Source organism: Drosophila gunungcola, chromosome 3R (genome assembly GCF_025200985.1).
Source record: "Drosophila gunungcola strain Sukarami chromosome 3R, Dgunungcola_SK_2, whole genome shotgun sequence".
In the NCBI taxonomy this organism is placed as follows: domain Eukaryota; kingdom Metazoa; phylum Arthropoda; class Insecta; order Diptera; family Drosophilidae; genus Drosophila; species Drosophila gunungcola.
In genome coordinates this window covers 27,993,883-28,019,179 of record NC_069139.1, presented here as the reverse complement: position 1 = coordinate 28,019,179, position 25,297 = coordinate 27,993,883, and the positions used below count along the sequence as shown (strand labels likewise).

Genomic DNA, 25,297 nt, shown 5'->3' with positions numbered 1-25,297 from the left:
CAAATTTCAGTATTTCTGAAGTTAGTTTAAAAAGTTTTCTTCCTGTATATGACGAATAATTCCCGAATTTAAAGACTAAAAAAGTAACTTTTTGATGTTCTTGTTCGCTTGTTAGGAGTTTTGACTGTATTTTCTATTTATACACATCGCTTACATGCCTTATCAGTTGGCTGGTTGGTGAGGGGTAGCGGCAGAGATAAGCCAGCGACGGCAGCTCACTTGACTGCGAACGCAACCAAAGTCGTTTAAAATACCCGTTTCTTAGCATAGCCGGTCGTTTATTTATTGCCAATTCAGACCGCCCTTCTGACATCATCATTTGACGTTTGGCTTCAAAATCGAAGGCTCGGCTGAAATATTTATTTTAACAGTTTATGGTGAACTAGGTTCTGAGATATACTCAGTACTTGAAGCTTTAAATGGTATAACTGTAAAAAAATGTAAAAAGTTTTCAATCATACGTATAAAGAAACTTACAGTGGGCAAAACAAGTTTAGGAACATTGTTTTTTAAGAAGTTTCAGTGCAAAGCTTCTTCTGCTCACTGTATCTAAATATCTGGTCAAGATTGATTAAAAATTTAAGCACGTTACTAAATTCTGTAACATTTCTAAAAGAGACTTTAAAGCTGAAAAATATTCAATCCGGTATTTTAATTGAGAGTCGAGACGAGTATTTAATGGTACACTTAAAAATAGTCTTCATTCCTTACTTAGAAATGGAAGGGGCATTACAATCGCTATGAAAATTTCTTGTAATAAAGTTTTGTGTTTATTTTAATGTTCAAAAGAAATGAATTAAATATTTAATAAAACATTATTTTATGGCAATTCCGTTAGTCCGTTTTCGCGTAAAAATTTATAAAACTAATTTAAATTTAAATATATAGACGTTGGTTTTAAGTTTCGGATGCAGAGTTCAAAATAAAAGCAAAGAGAAAAATAGAAGGCGAAGTAGTATCAAAACTTGGCTTGGCTTGCTGACTAAAAAAGAACGAGTTAATCGTGCAGATGAAATGGGTCAACAGTGGACATTGGTCGGACTATCTGTCGTTGTATCCCAGAGATACACAGATACAACACACCAAGTCCGTTGACAGCCGCAATGGGCCCGGCTAAATTAAGTTGCCAGCCAACTTCCATGCGATATAGCCATGCTCACAGCCTATACATATTTTATTTGCGAACTCAATTCGCTTTGTTAGCTTTCTGTGTTATTTTTCCTTTTTACGTTAGCTGGGGAAAAGGGGAAACAAATAATAAAATGAGGGTGGTCGGAAATCGTTTAATACTCGTTCCACCCTTGTTCTCCTTTGTTTTTCGGTGGTTTAATTGAAATTTGTTGTCTCGGCAGTGATTTACACTCGTTAGCAGGTTTTCTGGTTATGGTCAAAGCATAAAACCATATACGTTTCCGTTTTGAGCAACCTGAAAAATCAAAATGTATCTGGTGTCACGGGCTGTCATGTGCTGCATATAAATTAAGGACAGTTAGTGTGCTGACCCGCCGCTACAGTGGCTTCCAGATAGACACAGCCAATGCTCATATATTAAAGTAACTTTCATCACTGATCTGTTAAAAACAACGATACTTATGTTTCTTAGAACTTGTTTACAATAATTGTATATATCGGCATTGCATTGCCAATACTTTTGCCTTTGCATTGTTTGATTCTTTTAGTTTAATATTAGATTAAAACTAATTATAAGTACTTAAGAAATTGCCTAAAATAATTTCTAGTACGTCCTCTATAAAATATAAGTCAAGGGGTCTGCTTCAACTTAATACCCTTTTCGCAACAACTTTTATCTTTTCTTTTTCCATGCACATGATTTTCACAATCTCTACATGGATGGCCTTTATCGGGCTTTGTTCAACAAATTGCCATGTAAATTCCATTCAAGTTGTTGCCGCTAGTGGTTCGCTGGGCAAGAGAGGTGGCTTGGTGGTGGTTCGCAGTCTAATCAATAAATATAGCCACTTGTTTGTTCAGTCAAAGTGTTGTCCAGCTGTCACTTAGTTTGTTTGTCAACGAGCTTTATGTTCCACTTCATACTGTGCATGAGTCTTATTCATATGCGACCATATCTGTGTGTTTCCGAGGTATCTGCAAGCTACCTTTGACAATACTAATTGATTTCCACACAATTACAATCCCATTCGTCGATTCTATTGCCATTTTTTCTTGGTGCTCAAAGTTTTTTCTTCTTTACATTTTCCTCGCGTTTGTGGTGAAAATCAGCAAACAGTTTGTTATTCTCAGGCTTGCCCAACGACGTTTCGTGAGACAAAAGATTTTTGCGACTGATATGTTAGATAAAAGGAAAACTTATTAAGTAGGCTCCTGAAATATGTGTCGCTAGTTCACCACTTCAAAATATTCAAACTATGGGGTGCCCGTTTGCATTGAGCGCAGATAGCAATTAAGCGATTCTGATGATTCTAAGGAATATAATCTGCTGACAAGTAGGAAAGGCAGACCACGAGGGGCTGGCACAGGCAAAAATTTGCCACACACATGTCCCTCTTTATATATCTTATTCTTGTTGCCCCATACCTCCAAGTGTTTGCGCCATAAAGAAAGGCAGTGAAATAAACAAAGGGCCGAGTCATACAAAAGAGCAACCGGCTGTGGTTGTTGGATATGCGTGAGGTGGGGGACTTTAAATAAATATTTTAATGAACTGCACTAAAGGCTGTGCCGACGCCTAAAAAGAGTTGACTTTGAAACGCACTGACTTGCTGCCAGTAGCAACAACTACACAGAAATCCGCCTGACTGACAGACAAGCGGAGTGCATCCTTTTATACCCACACATACTCGCTCATCAATTCTGTGTGTGCATTTTATTTTTAACTTCAGTGTAAAACGTAAAAAAAGGCACGAGGTGCAAGGGAGTTGGAAGACCATGTACCATGTGGGATGTAAAAAGATTTTTTCGATGAAGTTTTAATTTTTCTTTCTTTGCCACTATACAAATACCCAGCTGCAATTGTTGTTCTTCGGGCTTTGGCCTGCCTCATTTGTCTGCCTTATTTTTCGAAGAAATCTCCAAGTGATTCATCTTTTTCTTCGGAGGGGAATTATGAAAGATGCTGGAGATACATTTTAATTGAGATGCATTTTTGGTATTCTTATTCCAAATAGATCAATAAAATTGAGTTAAAGATAGCGATTGCTTGAATTGAAAGTTGACATGGTTAATAATATGAAGAGATGAAATAAATTTGAAAGAAAGGGTTGATAGTGATGACCAATCAAAAAGAAAATTGTATTTAACATGCTAAATGGAACTGTCCATGGAATTGCATATAGTCCAAATAAAACCATAGCTTCATTGCTACCAACAACTAAAACCATATAAAATAACTCTCGAGATACATTTTTAAACGAGGAAAATCGAATTTTATACAACTTTCTCAAACCATATGTACATACAAGGTTTAATTATTCTTACATGCTTCGTTCGACAGTTCAAAGATTACCTCTTTTGACTTGCCTCCCTTGTTCACATGAATACTAACTAACTCATACTTTGGTATATTTAACTGCTTTTTTAATATGGAAATGTATTTGTGTTATCTAAACAATAACATTGAACTTAATAAATACATTTTAACAAATAATTATTGCGTGAATAAGTATGGAAAGAGGTATATACAGACAACATAGTGAAGTGTGTTAAAATAGGCGCAATAAGCACGAAAAGGTTTAAGTAAAAATAAATTCAATTATTACATTTTGAAAAGCGTGATATCGAAAATACCATAAAATGAAAACTAAACTAAACTATTAAGAGTATATTAATATATTTGTAACGCATACATTGTGAAATTTTTCATATTTTGCGTTGTTAAAGAAAGGTTAATCACAAATTTAGTATATTGAAATACTTTATCTGATTCTCTGAAATATTCAATATGAAACCACGCCCTATTCCCGACCTTCTCCAAAACACCTAGAATGGCAAACGAAACTTAATTAATAAACCATGAATTTATGTCACTCGACAGCATATAAAAGTCATAAAACTTTGATGGGTTACCAGCTCACAGAACTTTCTGGGTCACACACACTGGCACAATGCTTTACATAGATACAGATACGAGGAAGCGAGAAAGAAACACGAACAGGAGACAGCAACTTCCATCTTCTGTACTTAGAAACTTGTTAAACTTTACTTGACAAACGACCAACTCTTCACAGCCTAACTTTGGCTGCCAATGATTAAGACGGACAGATTTACTGCAGATGGGGCACATCATTCGCCAATTTGAGCACTAGAATGCAGAGAGGTATGCAGCCAATAAGGCCCCGTAGTTACGGCACAAATAGGTGGCTATGTGGCCAAACGGATTTGGTCAAAGCCAAACTTGTCTCATCTAGCGGTAGTTTAACCTCGTTCTATGATTTGCAGTAGCTAGTTGTCTTTCAGGGACAACTTCCATAAAACGCAGATATCCGCAGATCATTAATATTGTGTGATCGTCCGAGTGCTGACCGCTTTAAGTGGGTTATGTCTAGGAATCACCATGTACCTCGTCGAATTCAGGGCAAATTGTAGAGGTATCTTAAAAATAAATATTAAACATCGCTGCTCCGCACAAGTCAGTATTCACGAATAACCAATACCTACTGGACCATTCCTGTTGAAATTGTGTATAATTCTTAATTCTCTAAGTAATCATTTATTTTTGTTTTTAATTTTACAATAACATGTCAAGTTAAAAAAAAAATCTTTTTCATTGAGTAAAGTAAAAATTTTTTTAATTCTTTTGATTTTGGGGATTTTGTTGTAAGTTGTAGAAGCGTTATTAAAAATTAATTAACAAAAATCTTGAAAATCATTTTCAAATCTTTTAATACTAAAAAGAACAAATAAAAAATTGTAAAAATGTATAATTTTGCACCAAAGTAATGATTCCACAATGAGCAACAGAACACGAAGCAAATCAATGAATTGCTTATGACAAAACGTAAATTATGTGTTGTGAGAAACCTAACTATAGAGCTACTTCAAGTCCAATAGACAAAATATACACATCCTTATATGCATATATGAGCTTGAGGTTCTTGCCTTCTTCCAGATAGAGTTTCGTTATCACAGAAGCAGTAGACCCTATCCCATGAATGGCTGTCCGAAAAGTCCGCGGTTCATTGAACGCTTGCGGGTTTGGTTATCACGCCAACACATGCTTTATAGTGTCTCCTTCAACCTGACTATATTCATGGAAGGGACTCGTATCGCATCGTAAATTCACACATTTCACGCCCCATTCAACCTTATGGATGGGGCTGGCATCCTGTATCTTGCAAATTGACAGCCAGCCGGCCACGTTCGCATTCAAATTTACGAGTCAAGACATAAATAAATGCTTCTTGGCGAACGGCAGTTTCTTCATAATTTTTCCACATTATACATATATTATTTTTCCTGCCTATCTTCAATGGCCTGCCCACAGCATAATTGGCGCCAAACTTCTTTCCCGCTCTATCTATGTATATTTTTTTTATGTAGGTTGGCGATGACTTCGAGCTTTGGAGTTATACTCTTTTTGAGTTTCTTTTGGAACGTGGGTTGTCCACGTGGGTAGGCTTTTCGGGGGCCGTCAAACTTGATCGGCCTAGACAAGCGGCACACGAGAAACGAGAAGCACAAAAAAGTAGTCCCATTTGATTTGCCGCCTCTCCACCCAAAAACATTTCTCTTGTTTATGCCCCGTGGGTCGCTTTTGATAATCTTATTTATTTTCACAGGTGACTTAGTAATTTCTTCCTCCTATTCCCAACATTGGACTCCATCGGTATTGGTTTTTTATGAGTTTTTAATGCTTTAAATAATTTACAGTCAGTCATTTGTTTTTGTTATTGCTATAGAGTTATATGCTTTTAATCTTTCATTGAGAGGAAAAGTGAAATGACCGCCTACTTTGGTTGTGTCTTTTATTATTTTAAGTCTGAGAAATGGTGATGATTATTTTTCTTCAACGAATTATAGGCTGTTGCCCACGTTGTTCTGGGGATATATATACGTTTCTAAGATTGTCATTAAATTGACATAACCTTTAGAGTCAAAGTTCAAAATATAGTTGTTGTTAGAAGCTTTACTTGCTTAGTGAGTTTTAAATTACTTGGTTTAATTTCGAGAGTTAAAATTAACATTATGGCAATGTTAGTTATACCTATAACAGATACTTAAGAATCCATCCATTGTTCTATTTAGGGCATCTTTATTATTTCCCACACATTATTTTGTAATCGCTTATGATTATGACTAACATGATGTTCTGCTTCCAATCTTTTAGGAAAACGATGCCAAACCCAGAGGAACTAAGATGAGGAATCCGAGTGCCACACATGCGTGTTGGAAATGTTAATGCGCCTAGAACAATTCAAACGCGAACGAATAAATTCAGCTTAACCATAATAAAATATGCCAGAAGCGTTCAAGATTGAACTAAGGAACTCAAGAGGAACGATTAGAAGCGAGAGGAAATCGAGGCAAATGTGAAACATATGTGCGTACGAGCGTGTGTGGAGTTGCAGCTTCCAATTTTTCGTTATTGTTCTTTTCTGGCAACGAATTGAAATTGAATTAGCACTCGCATAGACAATAAACAAAATAAACAGAGCCAGCTGAGCAATTCAATTAAGAAGACACACGAATCGATCCCAGAACCATTCCAAGTTAAAGCATTTAACACAAACCTCAACGAAGACATCAGTGCCACAAGACAGAATCTGGCAATCAATCCGGCTCGTTCTATGCCACATCCTGAGCAAGTACCAACCCAGCGGTAACCAAGATTCTCGTCTACAAAATGTCCCTGGCCGACATGGGCACAGCCTCTCGATCCGCAGGCGGCGGAGGAGGCGGACGGCACTACGATCTGGCGACAGGCGGAGGTGGAGGTCATCCGGCGGGAGGTGGTTTGCCCGGAGGCCGCATGACGCACTCCCTCAGCACTCCCTCAGGCGTGGATGGAACACCTTCAACTCCCCGGCATCGCGGAGGCAAAAAGCTGACCGTTCGCATCCAGATGCTGGACGATTCAATCACCATGTTTCAAGTGCAGGTGAGATTTGAACAGAATTTAATAGATTTCAATGTAGAAAATGAAACATCTAAGAACAAGCACCAAATATAGATATAACAAACTAAATTTGAGGAAGGATCAACTTTGCACAATGACAAAAAGAATTTCTGAATAAAGGTGTTTGGTATATTCCTCTTTTATGTACATACATATATTTTCATGATAAAGATCGTCAGTCGAGTCAAACTAGATATATCTCTTACTGTGGTCGTTGAGATTCCGGTAACAATAACAGTATTTATTTAAAGTATTTAGACAATTGTGATGCCGACGTTGTGCAAGTTTGTTTTAAAACGTGAGTGAACCATTTTCTGTCCCACAAGTGCAAATGGGTAAAATATATGAGAGGAGCTACTTTTAATTAAATGTGGACTGGAAAACAGCCAGAAAAAAGAACGAAAAAGAGAGGACGCTGGGATTTATGCTACAAAAGGCGCTGGGTTTTCGGTGGGCGTTGCACCCGGTTTGTTTGGCACGGGGCCAGAAAACGAGAAATTCTTTCGCTGTTTTTCCCGTGGCAAACAAGTCGAAATCAACAGGAAAAGTGTGCAGAGGGCGGCTGCAGATGCAGTACATCCGTTCTCTGATCCAGAATTCGGCCGACACGCCACACTTTATGTGGGCCCTTCAACTGCTTGGCATAGATTTTTCAAGAAGAGATTCTTCTCGGTACTCAATATAATTGCATGTGGTTAAAGTATGGTCGTTTTATACTATTTCAGATACATGTTTGTTAATTTAGGCTTAGCCTACATTTTTTAAAACAGGTCAACTTTATTTTTTATATTGACTGTAAAGTATTAGTTTTCAAATTCTCTTAAGTTCAGATTGTAAGTTTGTAATAATAAATGTAAGGTGAAAATAGTACATTAAGTACCGGGAATTTAGTTGTCGAGGCGCTCGGTTTTACCAATGTTTCACGTATTTAAATAAATATTTTAGAGCTTACATCGTTCGTTATAAGTGGCTTTAGAAATAACCTTAGACTGAAGTAGTGCACTCGGAAAATTCCCTTATTATACGAAAGATAGACTATTAGAATTTTCTAACGATTTTCTTACATGGATTTCGAGTTATCTGAGTGGTAGGACACAACGAGTCCTTTTCAAAAGCTCGGTCTCCAAGCTGATACATCAGGAGTGCCACAGGCAACCCACCTTGGCCCACTTCTTTTTACATTATTTATTAACGTTCTCCCTTTAGTGCTGACAAAGTCGCGCGTCCTTATGTACGCAGATGACGTTAAGTTATGCCTGCAATCTAGCGATATTTTCCGCAGTTCAGACTTTCAAACGGATCTTGACGCCATTTAAATCTATTGAACTTAAATAGCGCTAAATGCAAAATAATAACATTCTATCGAGCCAATCAACAGTATGCCACGTATAATTTGGGTGGTTGTGAGTTGACTAGACGTTGGCGTCCATCTGGACCCAAAACTTTTATTTTCTGACCACATTTCAACCATGGTGAATAAAGACAGGGGAGTGCTTATATTTATAAAAAGGTGGTCAAAGGAATTCGATGATCCGTATGTCACAAAGACCTTATTTACTTCAATATTCCTCTTAATTTGAACCATTGTATATCAAATCTATGATATGCATGAACCATTTAAAGTATTATGTAATGACTATAATAAACTCTTTCATGTTATTTAAACTACTGACCCCTTACTTAACACGTGATTAGTATTATTAGTTTGTTTTTTAGTTTGGTATATATTTTGAATTGGTCTGTTATTTCTTTTACTGTCCCTTTTCTTTCACCTCTCGCGATCTCGTTTTTACGCGCCGAGGGAAAGAGGTCTCCGCGGGTAATAAGCTTTGCTTGGTGTCGTAAGGGCCACTTGTTTGTACTAATCATAGTGCATCAACGTCCGTAATGCACATGCCGATTGTTGACCACAAATCGCATTAATGCAAACGGAATTTCCCCAAAACTTTTTGCTTTTATTCGTTTTCCTCTTTGCCCAGTTGTCAGGCACTTTATGTTGGTTAATGGATTTTGTCGTAGTTGGCGTAGTTTGTTCATGTTGCTGTTGTTCCTTACGACGCTTCCTGGCTCCATTAGCTCGGCCTAGTGAAAGGCTTAGACAGTTTTGTTTCGTAGTTCAAGTGGCCACGCCCAAACATGTACACTAAAAAAATATTTTGTACACAAATTAAACATCCAATGTATTCCGTCCAAGAAGTTCAACGCTAAAACAAATTTTATAAGGTGACATTACTCGACATAGATAACTGTAAAAAATAATACATTTAGGTCAAAAGAGGTTCCTGCATTTTAAAACCACCTAGATACCACATCAAAATTATAAAAAAAAATAATTGTTTTTACTAATAATTTCTTAAGATTTGCGAAAAACACGCTTCACAAAAGATGGCTGTGAAAGAAAGGGGGAAAAGCATTTATGCAAATGCATCCAAATTTTCTGTCCTAACTGAGGCTACCAAAATCAAGTATTTTTACTAAACTAACAAAACTGAATTTTTGTTTTCGAGTGTAACCCCACTTTCCCCCCAAAACAGTAGACGCATTCCAAAGGCTTCAACTGGCGAACATGAGAGCCAGCGAGAAGTGGAAATGTTTCAGGGCAACATCAAAATGGTTGCCATTGTTTGGGTGGTTTTCTGTTGGGGCAGGTGGAGTGACTGGGGGATGTGGTCGTGGACTGTTGGTTTCGGGTTAGAGCTGGTTGCAGCGCAGCCAACGTGTATGCTCACAGCCCTTGTTGGGCTTTTAGCCTAACCTTTTCGTGAAACAGTTTTTCTTGAGGCAATGCCCCAGCTCGGTAAATGTTGCAAAGTGTTCTACCAAAAACTTTTTGTGTGTAAATTTCAGGCACTCGCTATCTGGATTCTTCTCTTGACATTCCCCTCTTTTGCATTTCCCCGTGGCGCACTTAACATTTTATCCGAAGCGCGGTTGAAGCCAGAGCTGTAACAGTTTTTTTTCCACTGGCACGGTTGATTTTAGTCTTTAAAGACATGTTTTTTTTGTTAAATAAGTTTGAAAATTATATATATTCGAATTATCCAACTGCGCTTGATTGCCCTTGTACTTGTCTAAGCGAGTCATGATAATAAAATAAGAGCAAACAATGACCTGGAACACATAATAAAAGTCTATAATAATTTCAAATGGAAGTGATTTGTCAAAAATAAATTAAATGTCTACATCCCTCTCGTTTGTCGCATTAAAAATTCAATCAAGTCGCAAATTTTGCTGTGCTCATAAATAGTCATAGAGCACAGCGTACATGAAACTACTCTATATTTACACATGGTTGCTTTTTTAAAAATACAAGCCTTGCGAAGGTCCCTGCAATCTAACCCTTTTAGATTCGTTTTACCAACTGGCAGGACAGTTTTATGTTTGTGGTTGGCTCCTTAACTAGAAACGAATAACGTTGCATGTTCGGTCAACTGCATTATTAATCAAGGCTTCTAATGGGTTTTGTGGCTTGTAAATAGCAATATGGTTTTGAATGTAAATGAGGTAAGTGAGGATGCGTTTAAAGTAAAGTGCACAGCCTTTGACCAACCGAACCAATTTTCTAGTCCAAATTCTTCCTGCGGCTCTGGAGTAGATTTATTTTTAAGCATTCTTATACCCTTGCAAATGGTATTAAAGTTTCAGTCAAAAGTTTGCAACACAGTAAAGGAAACAGAATCATTACCAGGCAAGTAGATCGTGAAAAAACGAATGTTTATTTCTCTAATTATCTTTTTTTTAATTAAATTCTTTTGGGGATAGTAATCATATATTTTTAAGAATATTACATTTTTGCAAAAGCTTCGGCTTGCTCCTTGCTTCCTTTCTTGTGTTTAATAAATTTCTACCAAATGAGTTTGCTTTGTAGCCAAAATATAGGCTCTGCATATCTTTCCCTCATCGGTGCAAACAATATATAGCTTATCTTAATGGAGTGAACGAGTTTTGCTGATAGTGCAAAGTAATCAAAGCTCGTAAAAAACTGTATAAAGTTATGACGCAAACAATAGGTATTTATGGATCCTAAAGGTTGAACAAGAAAATTATGATCAACTTGCGTGTATGTTTACATTGAAGCTATATGAAGCTTATTTGATATAAACTATATGATATCGTTTTCCGATTTTAATAAAATTAAAAGCGTAATTCTGATATGTCAAATTATTAATTAATCATAAAGAATTTGTAAAAAAATTACAAAATTAAAATCAAGAATATATATACTTTATAGGGTGGGAGATGTCTCCTTCACTGCGGTGCAAACTTCTGACTGAAATTATAATACCGTCTGCAAGGGTATAAAAATTATTCCTATCATAGCACAGAATTTTCTAATACTCTTTCCTTCCTCGTCTATAACTTTTATAAAGGACATTAAATTTTTGTCCAACATATTTTCTTGGTAACTTGAGTTATTAAACTCTCTTTTGTGAAATTCACAACTATTTTTTTGGCAAAGTTTGGCTTAGTTGGCAGTCGAGGGCAAACCATAGATTTTGCGCCTACATATGTATATATAAGTGTAAATCAATGGGGTTAGCTGAGGCCGTTCGATAGACAAGGACAATACAAGTGGAACGAGATGAGAGGTAACGCCCTCCTTAACCACATTTTCCGCCGCCCGGTTCCAAATGCCACAGATTCTCTTACACTGGAAATTAAAAATTGCTTCATAGAAAAAGGTAATATATATTTCAGAGGAAATTTACGACAGGGCAACAGAAGCTTTGTGCAGATATGATAAATTTGGCTTTTTTAAGAATAGTTTCCAGTTCCCTAGTTTCAAGCTTGTTATGGCGTTAATTAAAATTTAACAATATCCCAGCACAGTAACAATTATAATTTATTTAAAATTTTATAAAAAAGTTAAGAAATGAAAATTTGAATTTTTAAATCACATTCGAAGCATAATGTTTATTTAAAAGTTTTTTTTTTAAAGAATTAAAAACAATAATTGCCTTTTATATCTTTTTATTTATTAAAATCACTTTTTTTCAACTTATAGTTATTTATTATGGTGCGCATATCTTTTCTTCTACATAAGTTAAAAGCGAATCAAAAACAAATACCAGAGCTTATTGACTATAATTATGTAAATGTAAATAAGTTAGCACAAAGACAAAAATAAAATGTTGAATCTCTCTAAAATTATTGTAAATTTGATGCATTGAAATTTATCCAAACCTTAGAGAGAACAGCAAATTTATTTACACTTAAATTACAAATATTTATTGTTTCAATTTATTACATGGAATTAAATTTAAGCAGATTAAAAATGTCAGTTTCGTCTTAAAAATTTTTGACAAGAAAAAACATTTTTTTTTTTTCCAAGTGTAGATGTGGCACCTAGCTGCTGGTTGCTTTCATGCAATTTCTAAAGCTGCAAAAGCGGGACATTCTGTCTCTCGATGGCGACAAATTGAACAACCGACAATTGTGGGCCAACTTTTCGCATCTACCTGTATATATGTAGGTGTATTGGTTGGTATTGGTTGGTGGAAAGGGTTGCTTGCATTTAAAAGCTTCCTGTCGTTTTGCCATTTCCGTTCTCGGTGCCTGCAGAAGTCGCCAAAGTTAATTGGTTTGTTTTGTATTTGGAGATGATCCCAGAATTGGCCTGAAAAGATAATTGGCTCTGAGGGACCAAGTTGCTTTCAATGAATGGCCAGCATATACATATATGCGTGTGAGCCAGTATGTTTGGGCCAGGAAAATGTCAGAGCTTGGGCGTGGCTGTAGCCTCATTGTGGCTCCTGGCTGAAAAACGGAAAACAATGAAGCTGCGGTCTCGGGCGAAGGAGGAAAGTGCATGCGACTCTCTGAAGGGCTTTGGCACACATTCATCTCGAATTTCTCATCCTGCTCTTGTTTGCCAAATTAATTAAAATATTCCGGAATGGGGACAGGAATGGTTTCAAAAACAAAGCAAAACATTTTTTACCACTCTTGGGCCTCTAAATTGCATTAAAGGATGTGGCGAAACAAAGCAGTCCCTAGGTGCTTCAATTACTGCTAATTGTGGAATTCATTTTAGCCTGGTGTGCTTGTGTTTCCTTAATTCAATATTAAATATTAACAAGTACATAATATATCATTATATATTAAAGTAAATTTATTCAACACTATATGTTCTAGAACTAATTCAATTAACGCGAAGGAGATACCCCTCATTAATTATATAGAGATAAATCAGCTAATAAAGAAAAATCCATTAATGAAAATATCTTAAACCAAGAATTTAAATCACTTACTTCACAGTACTGGTTATGATAGGTCAAGATTGAGTTATCAAAAATTTTTAAAACTCATCTTAAAAATTCATTAGCCTTCACCAGAATATATAGGGCTTTTTTTTTGGTTATTCGTAATGTTTGTAAGGTTTTTTTTTTGTTTTATTTCTTTCTGATATTGATACGCCCAATTTTTTTTCGCTTTATAGGTTTATTTAATGTGCTGACCTGCCACGCCCAGTTCCATTCAATTTATACGCTAAAAAACCGCAAAAAGCAATTGGGATGTCAGCCAATGAATTTGTTGCGTTTTAGATCAGGGCTTACATACAATTTGTAACATAAAATATTTAAATATCACACACAAGGGGCTGAGACGGTTTAATATTATGTTGGCACGCCTGCAAAACATTTCACACTGTGATAGATTGTTACCCGCTTTTATGTTTCTGACGGCCGAATAAAACAGAAGAAGCACTTTGCCTGATTGGTTGGCGGCGCTAGTTAAATCCCTTTATTAACCATCGCCAAAACATATGCAAGGGTCTGCTTCTTGATTCCAAATTAATATATTCCAGTAGTCCCACACATGGCCTGTCGGGATTAACAAATTGAAATTGGATTCCTTAATCGGTTAGCCATTAATATTTGTGTGGCTAATTTTTGGGTGGATTAAATCAATAAAGCAAATGCGTAAAAGACATAATCCTTCAAATAATAAATTTGGGAGTGGCATTAATGATGACTTCATTAGAAAAAACGATAGTCGAATACCCCGACTATTAGATACCCATAACCAATTTCCAAACAAATATGACACCAGAGAAAAATCGGGTTTCAGATGGCACCACCTATATAACAAAGCTCCCATACGAACGTTCGGAAAAAATAAATAAAAAAATAACCTACCCTTGCAGCTATTGCAAAAATTATATATTCCTTGTAACAACTATATTTCGATTTGTATTCCTATAAATGAATACCGATGAATTATTCGATCCAGCGAAGTAATCATTTTTGTTTTCTATTTTTTTTTTTTTTTTGGTTGTCAATGGGAGCTTTACGAAATAGTCGTCCGATTTTAAAATGTATACTGGAATTATATAATAATACCCTCTTCAAGGAATCTTTTAAGCACTATATAAAGTTTTAAATAAAAATAATTTTAATATCCTAACACTTGCTCGATTTGATCTCCGGTGTTTGTTCATTGCCAACGCGACTTTTTTATAACCCAATTGCAGCCGTCAACCCAATTGAAATTTATTTAAATGCAATCAGACGCAACGCCTACCATGGCGTCATCTGGATGAGCCGCAAACTACATGCTAGATTAGATTTTAACGAGCTCAACGAGTTTGGGCATCTAAAGAACAGTTTCAAGCTTCCTAAGGAACTCAGCAGCTCAGTCACCAACGCAAATGCCTCATAAATTCCTTTTAAGTTAAGTCTATCGTTAAATATTTAGAACCTGAAATTTTAAAGGATAAGGAGCAATGTTTCGGACGTTTCTTAGCTCGTGTAGTTGTGTACCTCAGCTAAGGAAATTGCCAAAAATAGTATAAACATAAATATATGACAGACATTTAGGACTCCGAACCATTGATTTACTTCAAATGGTCAAAATACAGCATTTTCACTGTATATAAGAGAAGATTAGACAAAAAATAACTAGATCTACTAGACATATGTACACTTGTTCACACCTTTCAACAAACACTTTATGCCCTTCACTTTATGAATGATTTATAATTTTTAAACTAATTGAAATACCTTTATGTTATTCATTTTGTAGGCTAAAGCCATGGGGCGTGTGCTGTTTGAGCAAGTTTGTCGCCAGCTAAACTTACTAGAGGCCGATTACTTTGGCTTAGAATACCAGGAGGTGTCCACACATACCAAATACTGGCTAGACCTGGAGAAGCCGATGAATCGCCAAGTGGGTCTCTCACTCATCGATCCAGTGCTGCGCTTCTGCATCAAGTTCTATACACCCGATCCAGCGCAGCTAGAAGAGGAGTATACCAGGTAAGACATATAAAGAACAACTAAATTGATTGAAAGAAATTATATTTTCGTAGAATACGAAATTTAAATAAACAAAAATCAAAATAACTTAAAGAAAATATATTTTTTCATATTTGAACTTTGTAAATGCCTAATAATACTTTCTCGTTCTTAAGGTACTTGTTCTGCCTGCAAATCAAACGGGATTTGGCCACAGGCAGCTTGCAGTGCAATGACAATACGGCGGCTCTAATGGCCAGCTATGTTGTACAGGCGTCTTGTGGCGACTTTGTGCCCGAGGACTATCCCGACCACACGTATCTGTCCTCGTACCGCTTTGTGCCTCACCAGGATGCCACCATGCAGCGCAAGATTATGGAGAACCACAAAAAGCATGTGTACGTAAATCGGAATAATCAGAAGATAGAAATACTTATAATTATTTTCGACTCATCCTTTATCAGTGGCCAATCCCCAGCAGAGGCGGATCTTAACCTTCTGGAGACGGCACGGAGGTGTGAGCTTTACGGCATGAAAATGCACCCGGCGAAGGATGTTGAGGGGGTGCCACTCAATCTAGCTGTTGCCCACATGGGCATCACAGTCTTCCAGAACATAACTCGCATCAACACCTTTTCCTGGGCTAAAATACGCAAGATTTCCTTTAAGCGCAAGCGCTTTCTTGTCAAACTGCATCCCGAGGGCTATGTAAGCATTAGTTTTGAAAGTCTCTCCATTGAAAACACTAATATATTTTTTATTTAAGGGCTATTACAAAGACACCGTAGAGTTCTTCTTCGAAGGCCGCAACGAGTGCAAAAACTTTTGGAAGAAATGTGTAGAGAATCATGGATTCTTTCGTTGCACGACTGTTCAAAACACACCTAGGCGCAAAACCCGCGTCCTCTCGCGTGGCAGTTCATTTCGGTACTACTGCTCACTAAAACTTCCGTAAATAATAGTATACTTATAGTTATTTCATTGCAGCTATAGCGGAAAAACGCAGAAGCAGATTATCGAGTTTGTCCGCGAGAACTATGTGAAGCGTCAAAACTTCCAAAGGTATGCGGCGGTTTACGCTGAGATGGCATTACTTTTAACCCCAGACTTAATGTCAGCTTTTACCAATACTCGTGTTTATTTTTTGAAACCAACTTATTGTGGCTAAAATGTCTTGATATTTTATTTAAAATATTTTCATTTACCTAACTTTGTTGTTAAGAAAGAAAATTTACGAAGCTTTGGCTTTGCAGCTTATCTTTCCTTAAGCAATCCCGGTTCCTTCTAAAATATCTTTACAATTTTCTTAAGAGCATTAAATATAAATAATCTCTATATTCATATATATTTATATTTTTAAGCAAATACAAATAATATATTCATCAGCCTACATTGCCAAATCATCAAGTCTTCGTTCTCATCTAACTCGACTCGTTCGTTCGTTATTTACACTCAAATTTTGTGGTTTTTGTTTTTTTTTTATTTTCGAATGAATTTCTTTCTATTTACTACCCAACCAACCGAAACCAAAATCCCAAAAAAAAACAACATGCAAAAAACCTAACAAGGTCAATATGATGCGCCTTAGAAAAGAGAAGAGGATTTAAAAACCAATTGGTACAAAAACAGTAACAGCAACAACTAAAAATAGCACAAAAACTAAAAATAGTTCAATAAAAATTAAAGTAAACCCCAAAAACAAAAACCCAAATCTAGTCAAATGTACAGCAAAGAACGACAAGCATTTCAATTACTATCACCATTGATATTTATTTATTTTTGTTTTGTATTCACATTTAAATTTCCATTCTCGATTTATTTCACTACCCAATGTCTGGGTGTGTACCCATTTGTCAAAGTCCGTGCGTATTGTTTGTAATTCAGTTAAATTCTTAAATAAATGTAGATAGATACAACCGAATTGGCTAACTCTTTATGTGTACGATATTTCAAAGCTGAATTCATTTCTGATTTGTTCACCATTCATCCAATCCACTCCCTTTCCGACTTTAAGTCTCACAAATATTTAAATCATTGCAAATCATCGATAAGGGAAAAACCTCATCCCTAGTTTGGCTTGCACATACAAGTTTTCTTTTTAAATAATCATCTTATGGTAATTCCCCCGAAGCTCCTATTGTCGTACGTTTTTGTGTGTGTTTTGCCTAGACTGTACCTCAATAATAAAGTAGATGGTAAGCCCTTCTCCCTTGCTCCCACTAAATGTGTAGTGAATTAGTTGGTTACTCCTAAAATACTCGTTAATCTTACCTTAGAAATTGATCAATGTTAACACAAATGGAATTAAAAAGACGTTCGCGGACATCACATTATGCAAGAACTAAACCGTTTATGCTTGTACATAATTAGGATAAATCGTTGGCTAAATCACTTAGATTATTCTACCTAACTTAACAAATTTTGTTGTTTAAGTAGAATCGATAGATCCGAGCCCCTTAGTTACCTATGATAACAGATATTTGTTGTGTTATATATATAATTTATAGTTGCTTACTAACTTACTGTTAAAACTCCTCAGTTATCACTTTTGTTTGTTTTAATTTTAACTGAAATGTCTTCACTAAGTTAAGCAAAGCTCCCAACTCGAAAACAAAACTAAAACTTTTCAAACAAACTGTGCTAAATAAACGATACTCTCAAACTAAACTAAGCCCTAAAGCAAACGTTAAACAAAAACCTAACAAGAAATGCTAAAACTTAAAAAAACAACTAAACAAAAAAACAGAAAAATCAAAAACTGAGCATGTGAAAATATAAACCGTGGTATCCTCTTGTCTTTTCTTTTGCTGCAGGTCTCAGTCATTCCGGCAAGGGCCACTGAATGCTAGTAGCCGAAGTCAATCGCATACGTATGTGAATTCCAGCATTTCAGCCAATCCCCTACTCCCAATTGACACTGGTTTGTATTTATTTTGTTACTCGTTTTGATGAATATATATACTTGTATATATATTCGATTCGATTTCATTTGGTTCGTCTTGATTTGATTTTTGATTTCGGGCTTAATTTGCTAGCAGATGATAAATGAATAATGTCTAGTCGAGTCGAGTTATTGTGTTTTGATAGTGTATGCTCTATGATTTGTACTGATTTTGGTTATAATTTTGCATTGCCATTTGATTGCACGCTGCAGCGGCATGGGACTATCGCAATCAATGCAGCGACTCGATGACCCCTTCTCTGACGAAGAAGGCAGCGGATACCTTGGATCGCCGACGCGACAATCCTATCGACCACATGCGTTCTCAAGTGAGTTTTTCTTGAGACATGTGACTCAACCTAGCTGAAAACTGGTTAAAACACCATTTTAGGTCACAGCAGCCCAGGTGGAGATCTATCAGACGAAGAACTATGCAGCGGACTCGCCAACCTCCCAGGAGGAAGCGGAATGCTCGGCAACGGCGGCGGAACGGCAACACCACTCGGCAGCGGCTATGGACCAAATGAATTCGAACCGCTCGCTTTCGCCCCAGGGTCCGCAGTCGTGGACTTCGCCCAGCCACAGCAGCCACCACCAACAGCGCGCTCCCGATCAGGCTCGTGTGCATCCAGGCGATCACAATTTAGGTAAGTCTCCAGTTTGTTTTAGGCTTTCGTCAAAGATTTTTAAGTTAGTTCTGTACTATAATTTTTGCTGTTAAGTTACCATACAATCATTTCAATAGTCTTTTAATGATTGTTGTTATAAAAGTTATTTTTAATACCTAGTGCTCCCATGATTCACATTTCAGTTAAAAATTAAATAATCTAAGAGGCTTATATTTTAAATGATTACTTTATTTATAATCAATAGGTGTGACTTTCCATAAGTAACTTATGTTTTATACAATTAAGTTAATCTTACTAGTTAGTAATAGTTTATGATTTTCGCCCACAAAACGGGGGACTTTGTAACCTAATGATTTCTTTTTCAGTGTTCACAGTTTGATTTGCGGTCTGATCAGTTGAGTTCAATATTATTTCTGTTTGTTTCGTATCCGTTTGCGTTTGTGTTCCGATAACCATGTACCTGATTCGCGTTGAGTGCTTAACTCGGATTTGTTGTTTCATCCGACGCGTTCAGGTCTGAGCCACTTGTCCCACTTGTACAGCAGCAGCACCCCTCGTCGAGTCTCAGTGGGATCCCAAGCGTTTGTCCCTGCGTCGCCGCAGCTCATCAGCATCAACACGCACAGCAGCAGCACCAGCCACAACACTATGCACAACACCAGCACAGTGGCTCGTTCGGTGGATCTCAACAGCTCCATGGAGTTGGAGGAGGAAGCGGAGGACCCGGGAACTGTGGACACGGAGGAGGAGGGGGAGCCTATGGGGGAGGAGGAGGAGGAGGAGGAGGAGGAATTAGCCGAGGAGGAAGCGGATTCGGACTTGACGGCATCTACCATCAATCGGGAGACTATGGGGGCAGCCTCAGCGGCGGCAGCATCGGGCTTGGCTTTGGGCTCGGCCAGTGCCCATCGTCCGCAGCTTCGGTCACAGGAGTCCCAGTCGCAAACTGCCACGCCAGTCCATTATAGCAGTACCAGTTATTCGATGTCTAAGCAGTGCATGCTGAACAACGCCAATGCCAACTCGACCGAAACTGAGACGGACAACATTATCTACACCGACATCAACGACATGGGCCACTACAAATATCCAGACTTCCACAGCACCGCTCACCAGGAGCACAAGATCTCGAATAGCGAACACTTGAATCTCAACGAGCGGAACGACATCTACGCCACTGTTAATCGCAAGACCAAGTCCAAGATCCGTGAAAAGCACTTCAGCGACGAGTTCATCGATCAGTCTATACTTCAGTATACAAGGGCCAAGCAAATGGGTGTCAGCCAAGTTCCCGTTCTCCTACAACAGCCTAGCACCTCTGCTTATGCGGCAGCTGTCCAGGAAAGGAGTTACAACAGCGGAAACTACCAGTATCACAATGATCTCAATCACCCCTCGGAGTCCTCATCCTCCTCCTACTTTGGCACTGGATTCGGCACCAAACGCTACGCTCAAGGGGAGCGGACAAAGCTGGCCCAATCCGAAAATTACCTGACGCCCTCGCTGGACTCGCAGAGCTCCCGACACACTCACTCACTTCCCCGAAACTCTGAGCTATCTGGAGTGGATTCAGTCGACTCCTATGACAGTCACTACATCACTCATCACTCAGTGGGCATTCTTCCACCCACTCGTCTCTCCTCCTCCTCGGAGAAACTTGAATACCAACTGGCTCCAGGCAGTCTCTATTCTACGACTCAGTTTGTGAAACCCGAAGGAGCATCCGCTCACTACATGGATGATGAAGAGGAAGAGGAGGAAGATGAAGGTGAGGAGGGCGAAAATATTTACGACCAAGTTGAACGCGAATCCTGGTTGAAGAGCAGCTCTTGCAAAGATCTGTTCGAGCGCTACAGCAGCACCTACTACGATCGCGAGCTGCCCAAGCCAATGACCGCTTTCGACAAGGAGTTCCTTTCCTCCAACCGAATCGACTCGCCAGTGACGCGCTACGATGATTCTCGTCATTCGTTATATGTGACAAAGAACCATTCGATCGATGCGCACCAGGACTTCTCTCCATTGCCACAAAGCAAGGTGTACTCTTCAAGTTACCCTGGCAGCACATACAACACCCAAGAGCACAAGCGCCAGCATGGCCAGCACCTGGACTACTCGGGTTCCCAAGACGACATCTCGCAGGACAGCTACGAACTGCTGGAGAAGTACGACATTGACTTCTTTGGAGGACGTGGCCGCTCCGAGGACCACATGCGCTCCTGCTCGCTAGACTCTGGCAACTACATACCAAGTGACGACGAGTCGGTATCCGAGGGACATCAACAGCACAAGTATCGCTCGGCAATCGACGTCAAGTCTAAGTCGGCGGCGGATATTATGAACGAGATCTGGGACGCCGAGGATCCCCGCTACCTGCCGCGCGAAAAGCTTTCGGTAAAGTCGGACGGCAATTTCTACAAAAAGATCCAGGAGGCTCTGACCCGCACATCCAGCCAGGAGAGCCAGAGTGAGCTGTTTGAGACAAAGATTTCGCGCAGCTCAGACTCCAGCAAGAAGTCGCGCGACAGTCTCTACCACACGGATAGCAAAAAATCACGGGAGACCACCAAGAGCAAAACTTCGGTGGTTTCCAGTCAGGATTCCAAGGAATCTTTAGTGGGTGATTGCTTCGGCCGCAATTATGAGATGCCCACCACCACCGGCAAAAAGGTGAAGCAATTCACTAAGAAAGAGCTCTACGAGAAATTCGCCCAGTCCAGTCAGGAATCGAAGAGTGATTACTACGATGCCGTTGAAACTGGCTTAGAACCAACACCCGAGGGGCTATACTCTAGGCCAAAGGTCAAGAGCCACGACTGCCTGCTTTCGGACACTCACAGCTCCACTGCAAACAGTTCGTTCTATGACAGTCGTGACACGTACTCCACGTTCCCCAGCAACAAGAATCACAAGACCTCAAAGGTGCATTCTATCAGTCTGCAGAATGTGGAGATTGAACGCAATGCCAAGTCCTTCGGCAACAAGTCGCCGGAATCCGTATCGACTCCGGCATCGGGAAAACGCTGTCGCGAAAAGGATATTCAGACAGGAGACTCACTTGATCAGATGGCACCCATTAAAAGAGGCAACTCACAATCCTGCAAGATATCTGCTTTTCGTCGACGATCAGACAGTGAGAATATCTTCAGCTTCGACCAGGATCGCATCGAGTGCATCCAGAAGTACACCAAGCAATGGGAGGGTCAACAGCCCAAAGACGAGAAGAGCAAGCAGAGCCCAGAGTATCCACTCACTCCCGAGCTCGTGTCGGAGTTTGAGAAGCAGCAGGCGCGCCTGATAGCCCACCAGAAGATAACACGTAAGGAGGAGCTAATGGCCAAGACGCACTTTGAAGAGTACAATCCGATTATGGTGCCCTTGAACTACTCATCTCATGCCACGGTAGAGCGCACCAAAAGCGACCCCAACTCGCTGGCCAATCGCAACCGTTTGGGAAGTAATTCTCGGCGCCATGTTCTTATGCACCAGAAGTCCATTGATCTAACACCCGCTGACTCAAACTCCAGCGACGAAGACTATATCTACAAGCAGATCCCGAGTGCTCCGCCTCTCTGCAAGGCACATGGTAATTTTGAAATTCCCAAGTGCTACGATGGCACTACTTCTTCACAAGTTGCTCAGGAGTTGCCGAAAACTGGCTTTGAGCTTCCGAAGAGCTTCTTTAGGGATTACGAAAGACGTTTCACCAAAGTACTAAAGGAGGACATTCCTTATGTTCTCCATAAGCGCCACATTATGAATGGTACAGCCCCTTCGCCCAGCGAGAAAAAACACACGAAGCCCAAGTCTCCAAAGTCCCCGAAGTCTCCCAAGTCTCCGAAATCTCCCAAATCGCCTAAATCACCTAAGGCGAGCGGTGGAATTCCAGTGGTTGGTGCTACCGACTTCCTGCCTGATATTCTTGACAGCTTGTTGCCTCCGGACACTAAGGAGTTTCTTTTTACCCAAAACATTGACCTTTCAAAGGTCAACCCCATTACTCTGGAGATCGATAAGACCATACCAACAATTCACCTGTCGTCCCCAAAGCGGGACATTACAAAGCAGATGGACGCCTCTACGCTGGAGAAGCTTAATAAGAAACTCAGCCAGATTGAAAGCGATTCGGCAACCAGTTCGCGAACGGAGAGCATGCAGCAGCAGAAGCTAGAGCAAAAACAAATGGAGCTCATTCAGAGTCTTCGCAAAGAGCTGCAGGCCAACGCCAGAAAAGCCAATAAAACAAGGGTTATTCCAAAGACCAAGTCGGCTGGAAAATCAAAAAAAGGTAAGACCCGCATTACCTCGTTCTCCTCCGATGACGAAAGTTTGGATTCGGATGATGTGTTTGGGTCAGCAGAGGCCATCCCCGATCGCTTGGAGTTTTCGCCGCCACAATCACGCAAGGAGATCGAGTCTATTCTCCGCATCGAGCAGAGTAGGCTCATATCGGCGGCTTGGGGTCGTGGGCAGACAATGAGCTCCACAGAAATTGAGGGATCGCCTCCTCAGTGTAGGCGATTGGCTGATCTGGAGAGTCGCTACCAAACTCAAAAACTCGACCCTCAGTATGCAAATGCCTCTGAACTGAGACGTATCTCCGAACGCTCTATTTCGATTCCCTCGTCGGAGGATGAGCCCCATATGCCCATGCGAGGCCGCATTGACGAGTGCACGAATGATTACCAGAGGAACGAGAACATCCCCTCACCTATTCTGGAGCATGCCGAATTCTTCCGCAGCAACGACGACATATACGAGACGTGCCACGAGGAGCGGATCACGGGTTCGGACATTGACTATACCCTAAAGAAGCAGACAGCCAGCGGGTCCAAGTCCAAAGTGAAGTTGATCGAAGAAATAATCGACTCTTCGATTGTAATGCGTTCCAAGGGTCATGCTCCCATCTTGTTCGCCCATGCCCGACTAAATCTCTCTGAGGGGTCGGTGTCCCTGCAGCGCCAGAAGGCCACACAACAGCAATCGCCGACAACAGAGAGACGAACCAAGAGCCTGGACACTCCGGTGATCTCGCTTCACCGTCTGCCACCCATGAACGCCTTCTCCTCAAAGGACGACACCGTGGGCTTCGAGGAGGAGCCAGAGATTCTAGAGGAGAAGTCTCTGGAGCGGGAGAATCAAACGGCCGCTCAGGATGAAGACACCGCCGATAGCGTCCACTCCTGCGCTGGTTCCATACCCACGCAGAGTAGCTACCAAGCGAACGGCAAAGATTCGTTATTAAGTGCAGTAACTATCGACAGCGAGGAGGCCCAGCTGCTCAACCAATTGCGATACATCGAGAAGATAGCCTTACAGGGCGTTAAGATCAAGGACAAGAAAAAGTCAAAGATGAAGCTTAGGAGTGGTGACCACCTCATCCTAAACATTCCGAAATACCGATTTACTGACTGGTCGCCCTACAGCTCAGCCAACAGCTCCCGTAAGACTTCGCCTGGCGTCTCAAGAGCCAGCAGCATTGAGAGTACTGGTAAAGGCAAACTAAAGATGTCGGAACCCTATAAAGGAAAACCGATTTCCAGGAGCCGCCCGGAGTCACGACGGACCAGCGCCGATGATATAAAAGCACGAGATGGAAGGGGTAGTAAGAAATCCAGTCCGAAGGAGCGCCCCAGATCCATCGAGATGCGTCGCCTGAGCAAGGACAAAAGCAAATCCCAAGAAGAGACTGAGGCCGATATTGCCAAGCGCAAGGAACGCCAGCAGAAGCTATACGAATCAGCTATGAAACAAACCATCACTATGCTAAGTCCGGTGAAGGACACATTGCCGGCATTCCCGGCTCCCGAGGATAAAATCTTAGTAAAGACGGACGGTGACAAGATCATTATTGAAACAGAGTTCAAATCAAAGGCGGAAGATCACGTTTTGATCGCTAAAAGTCCCAGAAAACTTGACAATTCGCTTGTAAAATTCAGTCGCAGCTTTGACGAAGGACGCAGTCCCGATAAACTGGACAAAGCAAACCGTAGCTTTGAGGATCGCAATAAATCCTTCGAAGATTCTGAGAAGTCAGACGCTCCCGAAGATATGCTTATCAAATCGCCAAAGAAAATCGCTAAGGCCCAGGAACTTAAGCAAAAGATCGAAGGGAGTGTTGTTCACAAGAAGATAGATGGAAAATCGAGTAGTCTGGAAAGACCAGCTGAACATCATTACCTCGGTCCTGATGTCAAGGCGCGTAGTCTTGATGACAAAAGACAGGCAACCGAAGCGGCAAAGAAAAATGAGGAAAAGCCTGCATCAGTGGCAAGAAGTGCTGTCGGGGATCGCCGAATGTTTGCCCACCAATATCAAGTCCAAGAGGTAAGTGCTTACATCATTTTATTTGATTTCTTTATAAGCGATGGTTCAAGTAAAAAGTATAAATACCACA

The 25,297-nt window shown here is 39.9% G+C and overlaps 1 protein-coding gene across 5 annotated transcripts in view; it reads left to right on the top strand.

Annotated features, from left to right (window-relative positions):
• The first annotated feature begins 6,308 nt into the window (after positions 1-6,308).
• Positions 6,309-25,297, top strand: part of LOC128260080 (FERM, ARHGEF and pleckstrin domain-containing protein 2) — a 30,265-nt gene continuing 11,276 nt past the window's right edge. Inside the window, exons 1-10 of one of the 5 annotated variants that reach the window (XM_052992790.1) lie at positions 6,309-7,075; positions 15,119-15,351; positions 15,507-15,728; positions 15,795-16,038; positions 16,097-16,257; positions 16,318-16,392; positions 18,144-18,250; positions 18,485-18,600; positions 18,663-18,918; positions 19,415-25,227. In XM_052992790.1, the coding sequence (XP_052848750.1) occupies positions 6,821-7,075; positions 15,119-15,351; positions 15,507-15,728; positions 15,795-16,038; positions 16,097-16,257; positions 16,318-16,392; positions 18,144-18,250; positions 18,485-18,600; positions 18,663-18,918; positions 19,415-25,227 (7,482 nt within the window). In that variant the 5' untranslated portion in view covers positions 6,309-6,820. Of the gene's footprint in view, positions 7,076-15,118; positions 15,352-15,506; positions 15,729-15,794; positions 16,039-16,096; positions 16,258-16,317; positions 16,393-18,143; positions 18,251-18,484; positions 18,601-18,662; positions 18,919-19,414; positions 25,228-25,297 lie in introns of those variants that run through there. The other 4 variants (XM_052992805.1, XM_052992813.1, XM_052992824.1 and 1 more) reach the window with 4 other exon arrangements.